This window comes from Harpia harpyja, chromosome 5 (genome assembly GCF_026419915.1).
Source record: "Harpia harpyja isolate bHarHar1 chromosome 5, bHarHar1 primary haplotype, whole genome shotgun sequence".
Classification (NCBI taxonomy): domain Eukaryota; kingdom Metazoa; phylum Chordata; class Aves; order Accipitriformes; family Accipitridae; genus Harpia; species Harpia harpyja.
This window is the reverse complement of record NC_068944.1, coordinates 228,343-252,668: the sequence shown is the minus strand read 5'-3', so window position 1 is coordinate 252,668 and position 24,326 is coordinate 228,343. Positions and strand designations below refer to the sequence as shown.

Genomic DNA, 24,326 nt, shown 5'->3' with positions numbered 1-24,326 from the left:
CAGTAACCCCTTAGACTTGCTCTTAGCTCTCCTGATTATTTTTGTACATATACTGCCTGCTGTAGTTTATGATCATTTTATTGGACTCCACAGAGTTGGTTTCACCATTATCTCAAGGCTATTTGGCTCCAATGATCTTGTCATGCAGTCATTACAAGCTTAGTCTAACCTTTTTTCTGCATGCTCTGCATACATCTACAAAAAAATAACCATTACCCATGTGGTCCAGCTGTGTAGAAATTAATTATGCACATCTGTAATATATGCATGTATTACGCCTGCACACATAGGCATTGCCCGACTTTAAAAGAAAATGTTAACTGTTCTCACCAAAAGGTGAGTTTTATTCCAATTTTTTTTTCATCAGAATAAAACAAAAAATTATGAGTAAACCTTCCACAAATGAAACTTAAACCACTAGAGATTACACAGTGTGCTTTGTATCTTTGAAGTTACCGGTATTAAAATTGTTGCAACTAATTAAATTCATGGACTGCTACTTACCTCTAATATTTGCATTTAGAAAGGGTCAAATAATTCTGAGTTCATTTTACTTTATTGTGGTGTGTTGTGGTTTATCCCCAGCCAGCAACGAAGTACCACGCAGCCACTCGCTCACTTCCCCCCCAGCCCAGTGGGATGGGAGAGAGAATCAGGGAAAAAAAAGTAAAACTCGTGGGCATGAAAGAGAAAGGAAAATAATAACAACAATAATAACAACAACAACAACAATAATAATATAATACTACTAATGACAATAATAATACTACAATAATAATAATAATAATAATAATAATAATAATAAAAGAATTGGAATATACAGAACAAGCGATGCACAATGCAATTGCTCACCACTCGCCGACAGATGCCCAGTTAGTTCCCGAGCAGCGATCAGCCCCCCAGGCCAACTCCCCCTAGTTTATACACTGGGACATGACGTCACATGGTGTGGAATACCCCTTTGGCCAGTTTGGGTCAGCTGCCCTGGCTGTGTCCCCTCCCAACTTCTTGTGCCCCTCCAGCCTTCTTGCTGGCTGGGCATCAGAAGCTGAAAAATCCTTGACTTAGTGTAAACATTACTTAGCAACAACTGAAAACATCAGTGTGTTATCAACATTCTTCTCATACTAAATCCAAAACATAACACTATACCAGCTACTAGAAAGAAAATTAACTCTATCCCAGCCAAAACCAGGACATGGTGTGTTGACCCTTGCCAGCAGCTAAGCACCACACAGCTGCTTGCTCACACTCCCCTCCTCCAGCAGGATGGGGGAGAGAATAGGAAGAGAGAAAGCAAGAAAACTTGTGCGTCAAGATAAAGACAGTTTAAGAAGTGAAGGAAAAAAAGAAAAAAATACAACAAAAAAACATGCAATGCAAAGGCAATCACTCACCACCTCCCACAAGTAGACTGATGCTCAGCCAGTCTGGTGGCAATGACTACCTCCTCTAAAAAACCCTCCCCTCAGTTTTTATTGCTGAGCATGACACTATATGGCATTGAATAACTCTCTGGTCAATTTGGCTCAGCTGTCTAGGTCATGTCCCCTCCCATCTTCTTGCTCACCCTCGGCCTACTCACTGCAGGGAGTGGGGGCAGAATGGGAAAAAGAGGAAGCCTTGCCATTGCAAGTACTGCTCAGCAACAGCCATAGCAGTGGTGTGTTATCAACACTTTTTTAGTCGCAAATCCAAAACATAGCAGCATAAGGGCTGCTATGGAGAAAGTTAACTCCATCCCAGCCAGACCCAGTATAATAAGACACTATAAGACATAATGAGAAATTATCAAAGCTCCAACTTCAGTGAGATACCGTCGTATTTTGCTGAAGTGATGTCTCTTGCCTGTTTTTGGCATCGGTCATCAGCCTAAATCATGTACTGTCTTTTTGAAGTTTCATTTAAGAAGGGACATACACACCGCTCCACTACATCTCCTGGTCTGGGAGACAAGAGACAACATTTTGGTTTCTACATAATCCTGACACCTCAAGGGCTCAGTACCAATAAAGGATAGCCAATACCCTGCTTGTGCTCAGATCCATGCTTTGTCAAAGCAGGTCTCTAGTCCAAATTCTTTTAGAAATCAAATAGGAGCATTCTGTGATCTTCTCAATAACCCATCTGTTTGCTCAAGGGGGTTTTGAAAATTCATTTGACTACTTTGACAACAGAAAGTTTGACTGCCTTGAATTTGCTTTCAAAGACAAAATTATACAGGTCAAGCTATTGCCCATGGAGTATTCTGGTTAGCTTTGACAATGATGGATACCTTTCATGACCATTTCCCAGATCCCTTATGCCTACACTTCACAACTGTCATTAATGATGAATGACAGTCATCTGCAATGAATGACAACTTTCCAGTACTCTCACCCCTAAAGAAATAGCATTATCATCACATTTTCTTGCTATAATTTATCAAACTGAAAAATACAGCATCTCTGATTAGTAGATTCTTTATTAATGTAATAACTTGAACAAATACTAAGTTATGTGTTTTGAAATGCAGATGGTAAAAGATATCAAGTTGTTAGGGACAACATACTCTGTTTTCATTACTTTAGGAACTGTAAATCTTACTCTTTAATGAAAATGCAATGTAGAGAAGACAGACTGTTTTGATTTGAAATTGGTTTGGATATCCTAGCTGAGCCCTGAAGAAATACACGACTGATTGTTATAAATAAAGGGATATTCAAAGCTGTATTGTGAATGGAAATCTTGTTCTCACCACTCACAGGAGTGGATATTTTATTTGCTTACTGAGGGGTTTTGCTATATAGTTACATCTCCACTGGTTCAACAGGGACTGAAATAGTTCAGCAAAAAGACCCTCAGGAAAAAGTCAACCACTCAAGTTTTCACTGTGAGAAAAAGTCTCATCTTAGGCCACAATTCTTGGCACTGATTACTCATTACTGACAGATCCAATTGAATTTATCTTAACAAATAACACAAGCTTGGTTCAAAATTATTATTTCCATTATGATGAAGGTCCTCAACCAGAGATCAGGACTTCTCTATGCCTGTGTTCTACAGAAACAAAACAAAAAGGACTGCATACAGAACAAAATGTTTGACATCTAACCAAAAAAGTCTATAATCTAGATATAAATCATCAAATAAGAAAGAAACATGCTAAGTATAGAAGCATGAGAATCCCAGGAACAATGAGAAAATATTGATGAGCTTGGTGGGCACTGTTGTTAGAGACCTTAAGTGTTGCATTTTGCAAGGTGTCATATTAATGACTTCTAAGAACAGTTTTTAAGGAGAACAAAGCTTCCTAAGGTTTCAGAAATATTAACGAGGACCTCCTCCGAGACTTGCAGGGCAGAAAAATAGAAAGCATGAAGGAACTTGTTTTAAAACAAACAAACAAACATGTAAGGGAACCTGAAATAACATGCCACTTGAGAGGACAAATGATCTTCTGCTGTGGGGGGCAACAGCTTTTATTTATTTTATTTATTTGCACATGGAAGGAGATGAATACACCTTTCTAATAGCTTACAGATTTTATATCTGTGGTATATCTCAGCAATATTTATCCATTGTCAGTATAAGTCAAACAGAGTAGTTAGTTGCCAGGGTCTGGTAGGAAGCAGTACGTTAATGCTGATGCAGTGAGAAAATGCTTGTGTGCATGTGTACGCACAGTAGAAGGGTGAGAAGACAACTGTGAAGTGATACAGAGATGAACCACAGTAGACATATAAAAACCTACTATCACAGCAGATCATGTCACACACACACAAAAAGAATTACCAGACGGTAGCAGGCAGTATGTTCCATTTGCTTGTGCATTCCTCAACTTTGGGAACTTTGTGCATGTTTATCTTTGCGTTTGTGATCTTTATAATTCTGGCTGCTTAAGAAGGTACCTAATTTTCTACTTACAGACTGATTCAGCGGTATTTGTATGGTCCAGGTGTGCTGCCTATGGAACACAGGGCATCTTCTCTGAGTCCTGCAGGAGCTTCAGAAATACCTTTCATGAAATAGGAAAAAATAATTTAGAATCCATTTCCTAAAAACTACTTTTTATATATATATATCACAAACCATCCAGCTTGTCAGATATTAGTAGCCACCCTACTGGGATATGACTATAAGATTAGTGAAGCTCTCCAGTGGAGGAATCCTGGGGATAACGGGAAAAGAAAAAATGCCAGTAGATGCAAAAGCACCTACGCAAAGCATTGTTGGACCATGCACACTGCTACCTGCAAAGATTTTTCAATAGACTGGCTGCCTTTGATTGACATTTTATGCTCCTAAGCTGTGGTATATGTTGGACTGTTACTGCAGTTTTTATCAAGGGCATATTGACAGCTTCAAGTCTCTTCTGATACTCTAGCTAGAAATCTGTGGGCACAACTGGAACTGCTACCAAACAGTTCTAGTTGTACCAGTACAACTAAATCTAATGTACAAAATCTTACAGAACCGAGAATCCACAGAGCTCTGGGAAGCATCCATAGATTTATGCAAGAATGTGGGCAATAACGCTATTGAAAGACATTTAACGGACAATGCAATCATTGGGCACAGTCAACACTAACAAAGTCCTGTCTAACTAGTACTATGGAGAGGAATGGAAACAATGCGTGTTTTGTAGCAAAACCATTAGCATGCATACCCCAAATTGGGAGAAGATGATAGGATCCCATTACCTAAAATCACCATGGGAAAAACTGAAATTATTTTTTTATAAAAGTAACAGGCTAAAAACCTGCACTAGAGTAAAATTGTAAGGGTTGAATCTCCCTAACCAGGGACACACACACATCAGAAGGGAATTAAAGATAACATTTAAAAAAACCAGCAGAATTCACCAACTTTATAGTCATGAGATCTATCTAAATGGTATATACACTATGCCAAATAGATTTGTGTTCGACCTACTACTTCTCACTTAATCCCGTTTCACAGTTCTGTCCACATAAAGTCCTTTGAATTTCATAGAGATGCGTTTCATTTATCAGTCCCTCAGCCTTGCAGAAACTCAGAAGAGATTTCATAGTGAGTTGGTTATTAACACTCGCCCCACTTCTTGTAAGCTCAAATGAAAAATAAAATTAACATTTTCTTATCTTAACCTGAACTGCAATTCAAACAGTGATCCAGGAGCTTCAGATAAAAAAAAAAAGAAAAGAAAAATTAAGAGAAAATACAGCTACCGTGAGCATCTCTAATTGAACAGCAAAAGTACAACCAAGATTTGCTTTCTCTTGCTGAAAGCCTTCACTTGCTTTCTCTTCTCTGTTTGGGTTGAGCTGCAAGACTTAGATTATAACCACAGGGCGACTTTCAGAAATCACTAAGAAACCATTTATTTCTCCCCACAAAAGAACCTGATATCAGCCATAACAAAAAATTCCTTGTTTCCAAGGAGTTCATACAACAGACAATAAAAAACAGTCAATCTGAAGTACTTTATAGTTGTGGAAAGATATTTCTTGAGTTGCTAAGGTCTGACTGTTACATAAACCATATTTTGCTCAGTCATTATAATTGCCATTCAACAGTGGTTATTGATTGCATTTGTTAGCTGGAACTGCTCCTCTCTGGCTAGGACGAAGGCTACACTACAAAACGTTCCCTGCATATACTCAGTTCAGTGTCAAAATTCCTGCTGGGGTTGCAGACAGACATTTTCTTCTTTAATCACACTGTGTCACTTGAAGAGAGGGTGCAACTATACCTTAAAAAAGAAACAAAACCATGAAACACTTTTCTAATACATACTGTGTCTACTGTAGCTTCACCAACACAGCTATTCTGACAGGTCAAGCTATAAAGGCAGAAGGCCACCTGCATTGCCCCGTCTTCCCCATAGTATCCAGGCAGCTCTCAAACATCCCATTAAGAATGGGAATCATTAGGGACCATATTGTACAAAAGAAATGACAATTTATCTAATGTTGCACAGGATATTGTGGACAGAAGTAGCATTAGCCTAACAGTGTTACTAGCAGAGTAAGTATCCTCCAAAACACACAGATCTGGAAAAGTCAGGATTAGACACCATAACAGAGAGACAACATGTTCTTGCCATACATAAAAGACTGGATAAATTCAACAAGAGAAGGTGTCTTCTAGACTCAGCAGAGCATCTCTTTCCCTACGTGCCTTAACAATTCCTGCTTAATTTCTGCTTTGGCTAGCAAGTCCATATCTGACCAAGGACTTGTCCAGACTGCTGTCTGTAGGGGAACCTGAGGAAAAAGACATTTCCTGCACCCCCCCTAAGTTGTACTAGGCAGCCACTCCCTGATTTCTTCCCAATTCCTTCTCTGGGACAGCATCAAAGAACAAGCTTAGTTCATTGATACAGTGGCACAGTATCCTTGACACTTCACTGCAGAGCATGGGGACCCTGTCACACCTTAGTTATCATTCCTAAAAGACATCTTCACCTGAAAGGAAAAAGTGCAGAAAACCAAAGCAGCTGGAAGAAGAGAAAGCGAAGAGGGGAAAAAGATCAACCAACCAACACCTATAGACGGTCCTTTATCATCTAAACCCACTGACTGGTATTTTAGCAACATTTCTGGGCCCTACTGCATTTTCTATTGACATTGGTTTTATATTTTCTTGCAGGCAGTCCTTGCTCAGTATAGCTTTCTGTAGCTACAGGCAAGTTTCACTAAGCAGAACGATGCAGAAGCAATCTTAGAACCGTTCACTGTGCATGACTGTTGACTGAGGAACTTTTGCAAGCAGGTCAATGGTGATCTGCTAAACAGGAACACTTCGGACTGTCCAACTTAGATACACACGCAGAGAGAGACAGACAATTGGCACAGCTCAAAGCCACAGGAAGAAACTCTGTATGCTTCTGAGGAAAGTACTTAAAATAGGTAAGGAGTAGCATGGCTCACTTCCAGCACTCACCCCTGTGAGCTTGCTCCACAGCCGGCGCTGAAGGACCACCTCAGCTGCTCTTGGCGATGGAGAGAGCAGGTAGTCATGGCTACATGGCTGTTAAGAACGACTGCTCTACTTGCAAGCAGCAGCCACTGCCCTGGCTGCTTCTTTCAAACCACCAGATTGTTAGTAGGTACAGGAAGTGCTTTCTCCCTCTAGGAAAAAGGTCTGGCCAGATTGTCCCATTACTAGATGTTGTTAGAGCACTCTCAACCAAACCAAATCTCCTTAGAAGCTACATAGTGGTTTAAGGCTAAAATATTTCAAGGAGGCATATGGCTTTCCCTGGAAAGTTTTGGGGCAAACTCTCCAGTCATTTTAAGAAAAAGAATTTAAAGTAGTGCTCCATTAACAGGTATTTCAACACATCTATTTGGCAAAGATGTTTCAATGGTTTTCTTCTCTCCTCAAAGCAAAGCAAGAAAGCAATATGCTTTGAAACCTCCAGGTGCCAGAAAGTGAAACATCATCCTCCAAAGAGCTCTCAGTATACACTTAATTTAATGACCACCCTTCTACCCTCCTTTTGGTTCTGCTAACGCTCTTTGGATTACTAGCATTACAAAGTACACAAATACAAACACTTGGAAAAGATATTTAAAAACTAAAATGAAGCAAATATAATGTATAGTGAGATTTGAAAGTGTCAGGAACTGATTTTAGAACTTCAAGATTCCTTTGAAGTATGAATGGAAGCCTGGTTTCCCTTGAAGAGTAAGATTTTTAGAGAGTGCGACTGTCCCTCAGACTGAAAAAGAATAATGGTGAGTGTATGAGAGAACAAAAAGAAAGGATAAAATAAAAATTATAACACATTTCTTCCTTTAAAGTCAGAATTCTTTGTTTCCAGATTGAATTGTTTGAATAGACTAGCACTATTATGTGCTACCTTTAGTCGCCAATGCAAAGAGGCTTTTGATAAGAAAATAAAGAATTGAGGTTGTAACAATGACTAATGATGAGATGCAGAGATGACAGAAATCACCCCAAATTAATGCATTAAGTCTTCAGGCTGAAGAATGATACATCAATATCTAATACCACCTTTAAAGCTTTTTTTTAACCTCCCCTGCAGAAAACAACCAAAAGTAAGCTGTCAACTGAATAACAGATGCAGCACACTAAGGAAGCTTCCTCATATTCCATGACAATTTCATATTTACTTTACAGATGCCAGTTCTGGAAAGCCCTATGATATCCCACAGGGACGTAATCAAAAAAGGTTCTCAATATATACATTACCTCAGAATCTATAAAGTTTGGCAGTGAACAGTATTCTTTCTTATAGCATGTTAATCACCCTATATAATTTGAAAGAAAACAATTTTTCAATAAGCTTTCGACTTGCCTCGTAGAATTGTATAGCAGGAATGTAATTTACTTTATAGGATTATGTAAAATGTTTATTAAACTTGTATGATTTATTTTTTTCCTCCTCACCCCCTCCACCCCCCCATTGCCATAGTAAATGCTTGCCACACTAGCTTTATATACTGTGGTCATTCATAAGAGAAACACTGAAGAGATGCCTTTTTTTTTTTTCTTTACAAATAACTCAGTTGTATAAAGCTTAACTTCAAAGGAAACAACATACTTGCTGGTAGATCATTCCTGGGACTGCAGTTTAAAAACAAATGTGCAAAACCAGATCCTTTATGCTTGTGCAGGGTCCTAAAAACCTATGTAGCAAATCAATATAGTCCTAAAGATGTCTCCCGGTGGACCACTTCAGGATATAGCAGCTTCACGTGGTGGCGTATTAGTTCAATAAATTTCACGAACAATTGTCATTTTAGGTTTACTTGCATTATTGGGGTTCCATTTCTATTTTTACCACAGATATACAAGATGAACAATGGTAAACTTGCAAAACAAACCCAGAACTGCTGATGCAGTTTCAAATATCTGACCCCATTAATTCCCATACGTATAGCTCATGCAGCAAAAATACAATGCATAAGTGATGTCTAACAGGCCTTAAAGTAAATCATCTTCATAAAACCAGGAAAGATGACCATCCTCCCCGGGGGATCTTGTGTTCCAGCTGACCACAGTACTACATCATAGCATCTCATACATTTCCAGGGAAAAGGGATACATGCCTTTTCTATACTAGGTATTTATTGCTGTATATAAAAAATATCACTCTACAGGAATCTCCACTGCATTATTTTTGTGGGGGTTTTTTCCAACATATATTAAATTTTCTGTTAGAAAACAGTCCAACCTCGTCTGTCTTTAACACTATAGGTAATCACTGGGGAAATCAGATTCACAAAGTAATATTGAATGAATTGTGCCATCAAATAAAAATAGATGTGTTTTGTGCACCAAAAAATACTAACATTAGTCTCCTATCATCACTGGAAGAAGTAGAAAAAATTATATTTTCAAAAGAATCTATAATATAGAACTTGAACAGTAGTGGTTTAGGGACTCTTGATATTTAGAAGTTATAGTCGGGATAAAACCAGTCCAAGGAAAATAACTTCTTACTGATACGGCTATTTACACAGAGCTATATTCATAAGTGATGAAGAAACATAAGAGAGTCTCTTTCTCTGGTCCGTTTGGTATATATACACACACATATATATGCGTGTGTATATATATTAGCGTGTATATATGTTCATGTATACATATATGCATCTATGGAATGTCTCCCTCTTTAGGTATACACAAAAAATACTCTTTAGAGATTTCACCATATGGTTTTGCTAAGTCCTAAGCTTTAGAACTTTGTAAGTCAGAGAGTATTCTCAGCAATTTTTTTTCCATCCCAAGAGCTACCTGAATGGAACCTCCAGCCTTGCAAGTTCAAAGCTCATTCCAATGCTGGAGATTCAGGACAACAGTTGTTCTCATTAAATCAACAACACATTAAATTTTCCTTAAGTTCATGCAGAAACAAATATTTAAGAGTTACACAGTTCCTCGGTCTTCACATTGGATTCTTGAAATAAGTCATAGTAGAATCGGTGCTGAAATTAAGAGTACAGCAAAACTATACATTTTGCCTGAGGGTTTTTTGGGGTTTGTTTTTGTTTTAAGAAAATATGCTTCTCACAATAAACTGTTGTGCAATATTGCTTTGGGTTTGTGTGGTGGGGTTTTGGTAGCAGGGGAGGGGCCGCAGGGGTGGCTCCTGTGAGAAGCTTCTAGAAGTTTCCCCGGCTCCAAGCCGGACCGACCTCTGGCCCAGGCCGAGCCCGTCGGCGACAGCGGTAGCGCCTCTGAGAGAACAGATTTGAGAAGGGGAACCTGCAGCGAGTAGGGGGATTGGAATGTGAGAAAAACCCCTGTGCAGATACCAAGGTCAGTGAAGGAGGAAGGGAAGGAGGTGTGCTGGAGGAGGGGATGCCTCTGCAGCCTGTAGTGAGACAGCAGACTGTCCCCCCAGCCCATGGAGGGGAGCGGGGAGCGGATGCCCCCCAAGATGGCCGTGATTCTGTGGTAAAGCCTGCCCTGGAGCAGTGCGTGACTGAAGACCGGCCCGCGGAAAGGACCCACGGTGGAGCAGGGGACGAGTGAGGAGTCCTACCCCTGAGCAGAGACAAAGTGTGTGAGGAACCGACCCCAACCCCCGTCCCCTGTTCCCCCGCGCCGCCGGCGGGAGGAGGTGGAGAGAACCGGGAGCGGAGTTGAGGCGGGAAGGAGGGAGGGCGGAGGGGAAGGTGTTCCCAGGTTTGGTTTTACTTCCCATTATCCTTGTTTTGTTTTGATTGGTAGTAAATTAAATCGATTTTGTTTCTTCCCCAAGTTGAGCCTGTCTTTTGCCCATGACCATAATTGGGGAGTGATCCCTCCCAGTCCTTGTCTCAACCCATGAGCTTTTCTTCATATTTTCTCCTCATCCCACCAAGGCTTGGGGGGGAGGAGTGAGCGATTGGCTGCGTGGTGCTTTGTTACCAGCTGGGCTTAAACCGCGACAAATATGAAAGATACAAGCAAGAGTAGCTGGAAACCAATACAGGATTCTCTAACCAAGAAAATGCCATTACAGAGAAAAACTAAAGTACCTCTTCCAAGGTGGTGTCAGAAATGCCATAGCCAGTCACATGTAGATGATGAAGGCTTTGATCTAAAGCCTGAAAAAGACCTTTAGAAGAGGTCTTATCTGCCCTTTCTGGAATCACATAGGTCAGCTGAGTCTCACCATTCTCTTTCAAGAAGGCTTCTGGGATGTGGGTCTGTACCAGAGATGTGACCCGAACAATATGCTTCGGATCCTGGAATACAGAGGTCTTTGAGGAAAGAAAGATAATCATGCACAAAAAATTAAATGTTACCAGAAGTATAGGACTTGACAGTAGAATTCATACAGGAAAATTTCCATTGATGAAACTGCATCAAACCTGGGGTGGAGAGACTACTCCCCAGGAATAATGAACAGTGAGACAAAGCCCTTTTCAGCTAAATATTGAAATTCATCATTTTCAAAGATGTCATTGTGGTCTTCTAAATAATAATAATAGTAGTAATAATAATACCACCCAAAACAACCAAGAAAGCTAATAAAAACATGTTTTGCTGGCTCTTTAATGATCTGTATCACATATTACTTCCTGGCAAGACCATACAGCTCCCTTAGAATATACACAGCTATTACATGGCTGGCACTGTTAAGTTCTGTACAGTACATTTTTATTATACCATTAGACTGTATCCCTAGCCACATGTTTCTCTCAGATAAGAGGGAGAACCACAGCACCTCAGCTGGCCAAGCTGCAGGAGGGCAATGAGATCGCTGAGCACCTCAGCCTCATCAAGATGGTGAGTGGTAAAGATCAGTGTGCAACCTGCATCAGAAAGATTGGTACACGTCTACAACACCTGGTTTCTAGAGAAACACACCTTGCTTTCATGAGGTCCTTTAACCTTAAGGGAACATGTTTCAGGTCCCTTCAAAACGTAACTGCAAGACACAAACAAAAGCTGCATTCAGATTTACAGTCCGAGTTAGACTCAGGTCTAAACTTGCTTTGCCTTGAATTATACATAATAAGCAGTATTAAGCCATTACAACTTCAGACTGTTTTAAGAGCTTAAGAGACTCCTTAAAACCACATAACAGCAGTGTCTGTTTCAATGGATCGTTCACTGTGAGTTATTACAGCTCATTGAATGCCCACTTGCTGAAGAGTTTGCTTCCCACAATCAGTTTTTAACCTTATGGCACTTAAAAAACGTATGTAGCAGACTGACAAGTCTATTTTCATTAGAAATATATAGGCATCTATATACAGATATGTGCAAAATGGGAAATGAAAACCAGAAAATAATTTTGAGAAGCTAACAAAAAAAAAAAGGTAAGAGAGGAGAAACTTCAGGACAGGACTCAGAACTAAGCTTAATCTTCTGTTAGATTGGGCATCTTTCTATGAGGTAGCAGATAATTCTTGTAATCTCACTTGTCTGCATTAAAGTTTCCCAAGTTCAATTAAATGTTACTTCTGAAATTAATGCATTTAGTTAATGAATAGCAATACTAATATTCTGACTATCCTGTTTAAATTTATTGAAACAGAATTCCAGAAAGGAAAATAAGCAGCAAATTATGAGTATAAGCTTCGTACCAGCTTTGTACTTCAGAAGAACCTCCCAGATGCTACGGCGAGAACATGGATCTACTCCACTGGTGGGCTCATCTAGAACAACTGTCTTTGAGTTTCCAATAAAGGAGATGGCAGTTGACAGCCTCCTTTTCATGCACCCAGAAAGGGCTCCAACAGGTTTGTACTGATGTTACATCATGTCCACTCAGAGCAGAACTACTGAAAAGTCACTGTAAACGGAAAGTGAAAAAACCACTACCTCTGACTGATTATACAATTTGGTCACAAAAACAAATAGAAAAAATTATCTCTTTACCTACAATGTATAAACACTCATCACCACCTGAAATGCAAATTCTGGATAAGTACCGAAAATTTTGAAATTAAGTCCAATAAAATAAATACCAGTTTGTCCAACGATTTCAGCAAACTCTAGATTATAGCTTCTTAAACCGTGGTAAAGATGTTTGGTTTCATAACTCAAACAGTGCTTCAGTTTTTGCAACTACATAAAAGAACCTTAAAAATTGCCTGAGTTTTTAGGAAACATCTAGTCATTTGAAGTAAATAAGGTAAAACTGCTGCTTCCCGCCTCCCCCCCCCCCCCCCTTTTTGTTTTCTTTGGAAGACATGTTTCTGTGAAGTAAACAGATTAGCGATCTCTAGGTAGAATAATACTACCTAATCCCACCTAATCTAATTCCCGTGTTAAAGAGTGGGAGACACCTTATAGACATTGCCTATTCAGCCCTCACCCTCTGATGATCTTGCATCTGAGCAGCGTGTGGAAACATGCTCAATAAAGGCAGCACTGAAAGACCATCAATTTATTTTTCATCACATTGAACATCCACTCATTGACCAAGCTTTCAGTTGCTATCAGCCTGGCAAAGCAAGACATAAAAGGCTCAACAGTCCTAAGCTAATCTCCTGAATCATTTGAGTGAGTATGCAGTCTGCAAACCATGCCATTTACCCTGAGAAAATGTCTCATTTTTAAGAAAACAGGTTTCTATAATTGTTGTATAGATATATGTCCAGGAAAATTATTCTTAATGTCTTTAGAAGCCATCTTTTTTTGCTTAATAAAAAGCAAATTTTGTCTCATTGTTTTGTTGCTTTCCTAATTTCTCTGAAGTATTTTAAAGCATTCATTGCCTTTAAAAAAAATTAATTTTTTCTTAGTAGCAAGGCCTGCAGAGTCCTGAGTATTCTTATGTGCCATTAGTATGACAGACTGCTGCTGAAATTACAATTCAGCAGTCTAAGTACAATAAAATACAGGATATTATTTTGCATAAATTAACCAAACACTAGGTTTGGTTTGTCTTTGTTGTTCTAGAGAGTTGCTTCTGTTGTTTCTAGAGAGAATGCAGTGTCCCACTGTCGTGAATGAGTGGTTTGGGCTGCTTAAAGAATCATCATGAAAGGCATTAGCAAAAGTGACTTAATAGAGGAGTTTATAAAAGCGCGACTTCACAGTTTGATGGCAAGGTACACTCTATTACTTAATACAGGGATGAAGCGTACAAAGGAAAACCAAGTTAGAATCAAACTAGAATGATTTATAAAGAGACCAAACATGCAAAAGGGTAAGGGAGACCCTCCCATTGAGTCACGAGGTTCAGAGAAGACCCTGTTGCTTTCTAAACTCCTGATGGAGCTTAGGTGCACCTGGATCCACTCCTAGTCCCAGGCTTGGTCAACAGTTTATGTTTTAAGGGATTACATGTGTGTAGCAGCAGTCTAAGGTTCGTTCACAGTTTAAGGTGGATCACAAGATTTAGCAGCACTTAATCATTGACTAATTTAACATTTACAAAGTGATTCAATAGAATTTACTACAATCACAACAGTGACTTAATTATAGATTCAAAATGGCAATATTTATACCTGTCGTGGTTTAACCCCAGCCAGCAACTAAGAACCACGCAGCTGCTCACTCACTTCCTCCCACCCAGCAGGATGGGGGAGAGAATCAGAGATAAAAGGTAAAACTCATGGGTTGAGATAAGAACGGTTTAATAGAACAGAAAAGAAGAAACTAATAATGACAATAATAACAATAATAAAATGACAATAATAATAATAATAAGAAGAAGAAGAATAAAAGGATTGGAATATACAAGTGATGCACAACACAATTGCTCACCACCTGCCAATCGACGCCCAGTTAGTCCCTGAGCGGTGATTCCGCCCCCCAGCCCCATTCCCCCCAGTATATATACTAGACATGATGTCACATGATATGGAATACCCCGTTGGCCAGTTTGGGTCAGCTGCCCTGGCTGTTTCCCCTCCCAGCTCCTTGTGCCCCTCCAAGCTTCTTGCTGGCTGGGCATGAGAAGCTGAAAAATCCTTGACTTTAGACTAAACATTACTTAGCAACAACCAAACACATCAGTGTTACCAACATTCTTCTCATACCTAACTCAAAACATAGCACTACACGCCAGCTACTAGGAAGAAAATTAACTCTACCCCAGCTAAAACCAGGATGATATCACACTTACTGTCTGATACCTAGGTCAATTTACACATGCACGCACACAGACACAAAGGTGTATATATATAAACAAAGGTATACCTGTTAAAAAACTCCCCTCGAGTTCAGTGAAATATTCACTTCAAACGTCTCAGCATTTCTCAACAGGCAAGGGTTGAGCCTCAGGGAGTGAAGGGTTTCAGCCCAGGTCCCATCCTCAGCTTTCGGCAACAGTCCTCCGAACTTCGCAAACTTGAGAGAGTTTGCAAGTTCTGAGAGGCATCCCACTCAGAGGGAGATGCTGGTCACACTCAGCTGTGGTCCAGAAGAGCTCAAAGGGCCTCACTTAGGACTGCTGTTTATAGGTTCGCAAGATGATTGGCTTTAGTCATCAGCAAATTACTGAAATTCCAGTAACACTGGTACCGTTCCACTCGAGCTATGATCCAGGTAACGGATGTTCCAAGACTGTCAGGGGATGACTAGTTATTCCCACTCTTATTCCCCACCTCAGCCAGGCAACAGGAGTTCTTGGCACGATCAGTGCTGCTCCCCACCTTAGCCATGCAAGAATTCCTGGTATGGTCAAGCGATGCTTAACTGCCCAAGTCATTACACAAAGGCCAAGGCCTAACAGGAACTCCTGAGACTGTAGAGTGGCCCAGGAGGAGGGGCAGAATGCACTACCACACCCATACCAGAGATTTTTCAGATCACAATTTTAAACTAACAGGCTTTTATGATAGCAACTAAAAAGGAAAGCCACTTTGCCACAAATGCGTCTGCGTATGCTTAATTGTACGCTTAAGGAGAAGTCCCATCAACTTGGCATTTATTTCCATTGAAGTGTGGAAGTACCCAGCCCTCCACACAGTCTAGCATGAATCAGAAGGTAAACAGAAAATATTTACACTGCCACACTATTAGAAGAGCATACATTTTATTCCTAAAGTTCAGAAAATGCAGTTTGCTATTAGTGAACAAGATCTCACCTTGTACAGTTTACTAGTAGTTTAATACATATGATGCAAAAATGAAGATCTAGTCTTGTATCAGAGAAGCAGCAGCCTAAAAACACTAGCCAACATTCTCAACCTGACAAGTGGCAAATCCTCTGAGGTCATGTCAGAGCTCTGGCTTGTTTTTCCTATTGGGTTGTTTCTTTTTAAAACACCTTCACTTATTAAACACATTTAAAGTGTGACTTTGACAGAGGAAAAAGATGATGGCCTGTTTAAAAAGATTCTAACAAGCACTGCCTTTACCTGCCTTTTCTGGTTTTCCAATCTTAGCTCTACTGCACGTGTGGGAATACAGGATAATAAATACATAGAGTCAGTGTTGACTTATCTGAAAACTCAGGGCGAACACACAGCACTTTACTTTTTATCTGCCTCTCCACCAAGGAGGGAATTATAAGGCAGACAGCATGAGGCAGGAACCACTACAGCTGCTACCAGGCTAACCATCTCCAGTCAAAACATGATTATTTGATGGTTCTGTATACCAGGTTTTTAAGCATTGACAGTTTCACTACAAATACATTCAATTAAAGGTTAGAAACTAGGAAAACTATTTTCAAGGCATGATTTCAGAACATGAAGTGTGATAAAAACTCATGGAAAACCTGCAGTTTCCCTTTGCTTCTACTTGCAATTTTGCTTTAGCACTTTCTTGTTTGAGTGGCTTGCAATAGACACTGTCGATTTACTTGACAAATTTCAACAAATTAAAGGAAAACTTACCCACTGACTTGCTGATTCAACTGTTCCTTTGTCCAGCCAGGTGCCTTCACTGATCCATAAAGCAGTAGATGTTCTCATACTGTTAGTATGTTGAACAGGACATCATACTGTGGGCAAATACCCAGCTCTGTCCCGATGGCAGCCAGATCAGTACGTATGCCCTTTCCATTAATAATAATGGTACCAGAGCTTGGTGGATACAGACTAGTCAACAGTGACCTAATACAAGAGAAAAAAAAAAAAATTCAACAAGATCATGTGTAATGACTGTATTACATAGCTCACACTTGGATTTCCTGAGGCATGTCCTAGCATCCTTAGAGCAACACCAATTCAGCTGAGCATGGTTATAGAAACACCACTAATGTTTTGGGCCTTTTCTTAAAAAAACAAACAAACAAACAAACAAAAACCACAACAGCAAAATCTCAACAATCCTTCGTTTCCTTACTTCCAGGACAAAATCAATTTCTTCCCAACCAAATATAATAGACCATTGTTACGTACAGAGTGTGTATTCTAGCTGAGGAGTAATTACTAATTGGGTCCCATCCTGCATCACTGGTTTTATTAATGCTAATCATAGTTAACATAAAGGTAGAAATACATAGACTTCTTAATTGAGACATTTTTAAATGTCATTTTAATTTTGTTATTTTTGTTTCTGGTCAACTGCCAAGAAAGAAGTCTCTTGCAACCTCTAGGAGCAAAGCACAAAACCCCATAAAACTCCACGTTTTCCATGTGATAGGAGTACACGTGGGATGCCAGAAAAGAACACTTTCCTGAGATGTGTTCAACTCCACAACTAGACAAGCCCAGCTCCTACTTAAGCTGCTCCTGAACTATTACATCATGATTTCAGTGGCACAGAGGACCCAGTTCTCTATTAATTACATTGGTTTTGTCATAGATGTATAGCCTTCAATTTCCATGTGCTTTGCGGAGTTTATCAAATATTTATTTGGAAAAAAGACATAGAAAAGAGTTCACAAACACTTTGAAGTGAGAAAGCACAGCAGAGATCAGAGGGGAGAGTAATAGCATTAAATGGCAGACTTACGTAACTCTTGTCTTGCCAGCTCCATTAGGTTCCAAGAGCACTGTTACCTGACCTCTACGGAAAGTGAGGATGAGATCTTTAACAGCAGCCTTCTGGCCATCCACATGCTCGTTGGTGAGAGACAGCAGCATGACAGCAGTGGTGGCTCCTTCGATGCAAGGGCCTTTCCAGCTTCGAGGTGCTGGGTCTGTATGGGAAAGAGCAGCAGATCAAGAGGGTTGCTGAATCTAAACGTATGTGTGTGTATATAGGGAATAACAAATTCACTTAATCCCTGCTGCCATTTACCAAAGCCTGGAACAGGTGTTCAGAAGCTCCAAACTGACATAAGCTCCACTGAAATCAAAGATACTATGCCAGTTAATATTTGTTAAGAATTTGGCCTATTTGCATTTTTAAAAAGCAACCTAAAACAATTACGCGAAGTTGTGTGCATGTCCACATACGTGTCCACAGAGTCATAAAGTAGTAGTTAGATTTTATTTCTAGTAGAAAAAACCACTTATAATAATGTTGCTTGAATCACTGTTTTATGCCCATGAGAGAATTCTAACTGTGTGAACTACTACATATATGCCTGTCGCAAATGAGATTTTGTTACATGGCTTTGCTTTAGCGGCAATTTAGGATTTATTAATATTTTTTGAGATAGATCACAAGATTGGGTTGTATGACTTTAACACTGCTTAATTATGAGCCAATTTAACAGTGATTCAATGGAATTTGTTACAACCGAACTTGCAACTTAGTTAAAGATTCAAAAATGGCAAGGATCACCTGAAACTTACAGCAGGGTTAGAGGTTATATCAAATCACACACACGCACAGACAGATAAAACAGTTCTGAACCACACAGACAGGCAAAATAGTTCCAAACCAAACTGCAAATGCACATGCACAGATACAACCCACATAGACACACACACAGAGGTTAACCTATGATTAAAATTTCCCTCTCATGAGTTTCATTAATTACTCACTTTCATGTGCCAGCATTCATCAATGGATGGTCAGTGAATCTTGCGAAATCTGGCCTTTAAATCCTCATGAAATTGTCGATGGATGATCTTTCAATCCTCGCAAAATCTACCCTGAGAGGCGTCCCAGCTCAGGGGGAGACACTGGGTCACACAGCCGGCTGCGGTCCTGGAGAGCTCAAAGGGTCTCTCCTTGGATCGCTATTTACAGGGTCTCCAGATGATTGGCTTTGGTCATTGTTTTACATTCTGGCCACAATTCATGCTGAGTCATTCTGACATACAATTCAGGCAGCAGATGGCCCAGGTGTGGCGAGGGGATGCCTGGCACCCATAAGTCTCTGCACTTGCAACCAAAATAAAGGCACCATGAGAGGTTTTCAAAGCATGCATGGCTTATCCAGAAATATCAGTGTGGTCCCGATGTACCATTCAGGCAGCAGATGGCCCAGGTGTGGCCAAAGAGTGCCCGACGCCCTTGTAATCAAGGTAACAGCACAGTGGGAGGTTTTCCCACAGCACGCATGACTTATCCTGGAAATACCAGCCACCCATAAAATATAAAATGGAGTCAAAGAACATCATCCAGCACATCCATCCAGAGGTCATGTATCCTCCTTGTGCCATTGACTGGCACACATTATTCCACTGAATTCCTGGTAGTAATAGTAATAATAATAATAAAAATGATTTTTAAAAGGTTAAAGCTAAATCAGTACAGCATTAAAGATCACAAACACATCAACACCACACACTGCTGAGTATTTAAGCACTGACACAAAAAAGACCTAGTTAATAACAGTAATCCTAATGAACAGAAATGAATTGCTATGCCTCTGCAAGCCTCTCTTTAGAACAGCAGGTGACACCACTGCCGGGAAAATGCAGAGAAGCTGTTGTAGAAATGGCTGTTCATGAAGTTTTAGCTGGCGCTTAATTTGGCAAAAAGAACTACGACTCTCTGACAAAACAGGTCACTGACCTCCTCAATTAATCAGGTTTTATGGTATTCTGCTGATATTATAAAGAAATGGGTTACACAAAGTTCAAAGTCATTTCTATAATGCTAAATCTGAAAATTAATTAATTAATTAATTCTGTGAATTGTAACTAAGAAGCAAGTATTTGTGTGCATTGACTGTATTTAGAGGTAAACTGGAACAACAAACTCACTGAATAATTGCTTTATGAAATTATTACATTGCAGAAGACATAAAAGGAAGAAAGGTGCAAAACACTTGTGCTACAGAAAGCTGCCATATTGCTAAAATGGAAAACAAAAGTAACCAAATTGTAGATTTACGAAAAGCATTGCATTTTTTTTCTGAAAATGCTTCTTTGTTTGCAGTACAGCAGGTCATGATATGTTTCTACAGTTCTTTTTCTACGATTCTCAAGAAAAGCAGTTTTTCCACAAAGCACATTTTGCCCTTTCTTCAATAAAGATGAGTCATTTTGATGAAGTGTCTGGTGGGAAATGTAAGTAATATTTACTGCAACTGTCTCTTCCGCTCTTACCAACTTTTATATCATTATGATACTTTTTCAGTTCCTAGTGGCTTGAAACATCCACTGTCATCAATATCAATCTTGCCATAGTAATAAAAAAAGGGATTACAACCCCTTATGTATTTAAATACATAAATGCATAGCCTTTGTAGACATTTATCAAGGGCCCAGACACTCACTTCTTACTTTTCTAAAACTTCAGCATCAATAGGGGCAGCTCTTAGCTTGGGGATAGTAGGGATCACCATGTTAAAACATGTAGCAACCAGTTAGCACATTTAGTCAGTTTCCAAACATTTTTTTCTTCCTAACACTTAAACATAATAGGGTGTTCTCATGCATTTTTGCACCTGCACAGTAGCTTAGTCTGGATTTCACTAGCTGTCTCCAAGCTTGCAGAGGCAAGCTGCTACTCAAGCTGAGCATGAACAGGGTCACACCGGAGAAACATACAAAATACTTTAAAAGGAAAGGTAATTCTTTTCTTTCTTTGCAATTAAACATTACTAAAATTAATAAGCATTACTCAGTGATAAAGTTCTGCAGTTAGAAAGTGAGCTGAAACAGAAGTTCATTTTATCTCCTATTTTAAAATAATGCAATTAAAATAATGCAATTAAATAAATGACACAAAAGGAACACATCCTGCCAGCTGTCTGAAGAAAGAAGTATGACATACACTGCTACTTAGAAAAAAATTCAAAATCATTAGTGGCATGGATTACATTTCTGTACAGAGAAGTTCATGCTAATTCCCATCAAATAAGTCCCTGCCTCTTACGTTGCTAAGGTTTCACCATATCACTTGATGGCCTCTCCCCTCTCTTCAAAAATTATTGCCTTTTTCACATGCTGCTGCCTCTGATTTTCAGCAAATGCAGGATATCTGAAGAGTTATTTTGAAATAACTGATTTTAAAGTGTGTAAGTTATCTGATGCATACTTTTCCCTCTCTGTAGCCCAAAGGAGGGGAAAAAAAGGCAACAACAGAAAAAAACCCAAGGAATTCCACCCTGCCTATTTATGCCCAAATTCTGCACTCTTACAACTGTGCTTTTTTGTGTGCAAAGAAGCAATACATTTTATCTGACTGATTTACACTGAAAAAGTGTCCATTTTTTTTAATAGTGTATGAATTATTCCACCGGCTTAATCTGGTAGGTGAGTTATTTTGAAAGAGTGAAGCCATAATGTGTGAATTACAGTTTGCATTGTATGATGGTGATATTTGATGTCCCAAGCAGGGATATAGTATGTTAAGACAGTACAAAGACATAAAACAGCCTATGGCATACATAAAACAGGAAAGGACATGGAAGAACTGATGCCAAAGAAACATATACCTCAAACTGTATAGCTAGATAAGCACTAGACAAATTTCTGATCTAATCCCCAATTGTACTCAACAGAGGATCAATCACTAGTTTTCCTCCAAACAAATAATGACTTGCAGGAGTGGCATGTCATCAGGTGTGCTTGAAAGTACACTAAAATTACAAATATTTTGAGGCCAAAACATAAAGAGAACTCATGAGCATGAGGAATGCAACCTCCTTATATTTTCTGTAGGTTTACAAAACTTCCCTGAAAATTTGTTTTTGATTCCTTTCTACATTCAAAACATTTTCTCAGTTGGATATCTATTAATGTGACTATTTCCAGTGAAACACAAAAGCAAACAGAAGCCTGGGAAAAAATAAGTAAATTATAGTCTAAAGTTTCAAAACTATGGAAATCCACAGTATCATTGGAGAAGAAAAATTAGAAGAGGAAAAGAAATATTTACCATTATAATCTGGCTGGTGAAACTCAACTGGTTCTGCAAGACCAACAAAACTACGTAGGGTAAAAAATTGATTATACACACACGGCTGGCACAAAGAGCTTCTGTATTAGCACTGCTAAAAAATGTTCCCAAAAAATAGCTTAACATAATAACTGTAATTCCAAAATCCAGGAGAAAAAGGAAGACGAGGAAGCCATTGCTATAAGCAAAGATACCGCTTACTTTTAAAAATGATGGCTGCTTATTGTGATCACAATGACATTCTCCAGAAACCAAGCAAAGAAATGAATGGCTGGATATACACCAATTGTCTTCATATACTGCAAGACAACATAGCAAAGAGTATTAAAGTTAGGAAAAAATTTTCTTCTTCTCTCCTTTTTTTTTTTTTTTTTTTTAAGCAAAACATATTGCCACCAAGACACTACCAGCTCCACAAAGGATGTCATCTTCCCCTTAAATTACTTGTCTGTTTTCCCTTTTCCTGTGTTACCCCTTCTGCTGTTCCCTCCTGGATCAAATACGGTTCTGAGCAGGGCTGCCTCTGAGCTCATCCCATATTAATACGGGGAATCCCAGTCCTCAGGCACAACTCTCTTTTGCACAGGGCTGCAGGACCAGATGTCAGATTACTGGGTCCTCCAGTGAGGAGTTTGTCTTTTTATACTCTAAAAAGTACTGAGGATATCTATAGCACTGTATGAACAAATGTGTTTTCCTAGCCTGTTGCTAAACTAAAAGCAACATCCAGATGTGTCTGTAAACTTTTATGTATTAACATGCGAATAATAATTTAGCCAGCTATAAGGTATCACCCCTCTTTTTTTACAAAAATGCTTTTAGAAACAAGCTAATACTACTTTTGAAGCATTTTCATAAAATTATCAAAATTAACTTTAAGTTGATCTAATATATTAAAGCATTAAAAAATACAGCCTATGTTAACAACACAAATTCTACAGAAATTAGGTAATTTCCCAAATTAAAAAAAGCTTACTCCAGCAGTATAAAGACCAGTATAATTCTTCAAAAAAAGTATTTTTACCCATAGAGAAAAATGTATCCTAAAACCCCCTGTTCTTCCATACACTTAGCACCTGCTAAGACTAGCCATTGATATAAGCAAATAATTGTCTCATTTTTCCTGTGTCATCCTCTCTTATATTTCTGATAATTACACAGTACATGGCAAATGTTTTATTTGGTTTAGGAAGTTTTATCATTTTAAACCACATATAGCAAAACAAGAAAAATCCAAAATAAAACCCATTCTGATCACAAGGACTTTGTCCAAACAATTTCCAGCTTCGACTTTTATGGATCTTTTGCTTGTTGCTTTCTGTCTCAGGGACAATATTTGCACACTAAGAGAACTGATGCTCAATGTTATGAATCTGAGTTGGCAGTTAGAACTAGAACCTACTGCCCAGAGGAAACGAGTGAAAACAAAGCCAGCTGGATTATGAGTACATAAAAGTACTTCAAAGTTTAAGTTTTCTACTTCAGGACACTTTAATAAAAAAATTTTATTTTCAGAGGCTAATCTGCCTCTTCCCTCTTCAACATGAATTTCTATTTCGTAAACCAGCTCCCAAACCATGCCAGCAAACGTAACCATCCATGTTAACAGCATCGTAAGTAGGAAAAAACCCCCTATATTGTTCAAGAAACTATGAATTAACATATATACAGAGTTGTTAGCCCCCAAAGGTAAAATATTTTTTATCAGAATGTTAATACGTTAATACTGGGACTATTCTCAAAGTATGCACAAAATAAGATCTGACACGAGCAATAAGACTTGTTCTAGTTAGAATTGCTCATTTTTCATGTAACAAGCTAAATATATGTATTGGTACTATAGCATATTAGGATTTGCTAACAAGACAACTGATGTAATCACTCTTTAGAGCTCCATTCAAAGTCAAACAGAATTCAGATTTGTGTCTATGGCAAAGTAATATATTTGGACACTGTGGAATAACATGAACCAGTCAACTTTTACTCCACTTTAACAGATTTTTTTTTTTTTTTTTTTTACCACTGACTAAATTCTAATATTCAGAACGTTTTGATGGTTTACAAAGAACAATCCTACACTTCTTCTGCTTCATTAACTTTACACTGTATTTCAACACATACCAGGGACCAATTTACAGTTTGTGTACGGGACAACTAAGCATGGAAAGTGGGTTTCTTAGCATAATCTAAGTTAGTTGCACAGCACGTTGACACAGTCTCTGTCCAGCAGACTACTCCGCAGTATA

The 24,326-nt window shown here is 38.9% G+C and overlaps 1 protein-coding gene across 1 annotated transcript in view; it reads right to left on the bottom strand.

Moving 5' to 3' along the window:
- The window catches only part of ABCA13 (ATP binding cassette subfamily A member 13), a 176,935-nt gene that overhangs the window by 90,955 nt on the left and 61,654 nt on the right, over positions 1-24,326 (bottom strand). The window contains 12 exon segments of the mRNA XM_052788185.1: positions 3,907-3,997; positions 10,959-11,168; positions 11,560-11,738; positions 12,516-12,698; positions 14,752-14,773; positions 16,733-16,943; positions 17,788-17,974; positions 19,259-19,420; positions 20,283-20,316; positions 22,060-22,292; positions 22,295-22,381; positions 23,617-23,729. Of these exon segments, the coding sequence (XP_052644145.1) occupies positions 3,907-3,997; positions 10,959-11,168; positions 11,560-11,738; positions 12,516-12,698; positions 14,752-14,773; positions 16,733-16,943; positions 17,788-17,974; positions 19,259-19,420; positions 20,283-20,316; positions 22,060-22,292; positions 22,295-22,381; positions 23,617-23,729 (1,712 nt within the window).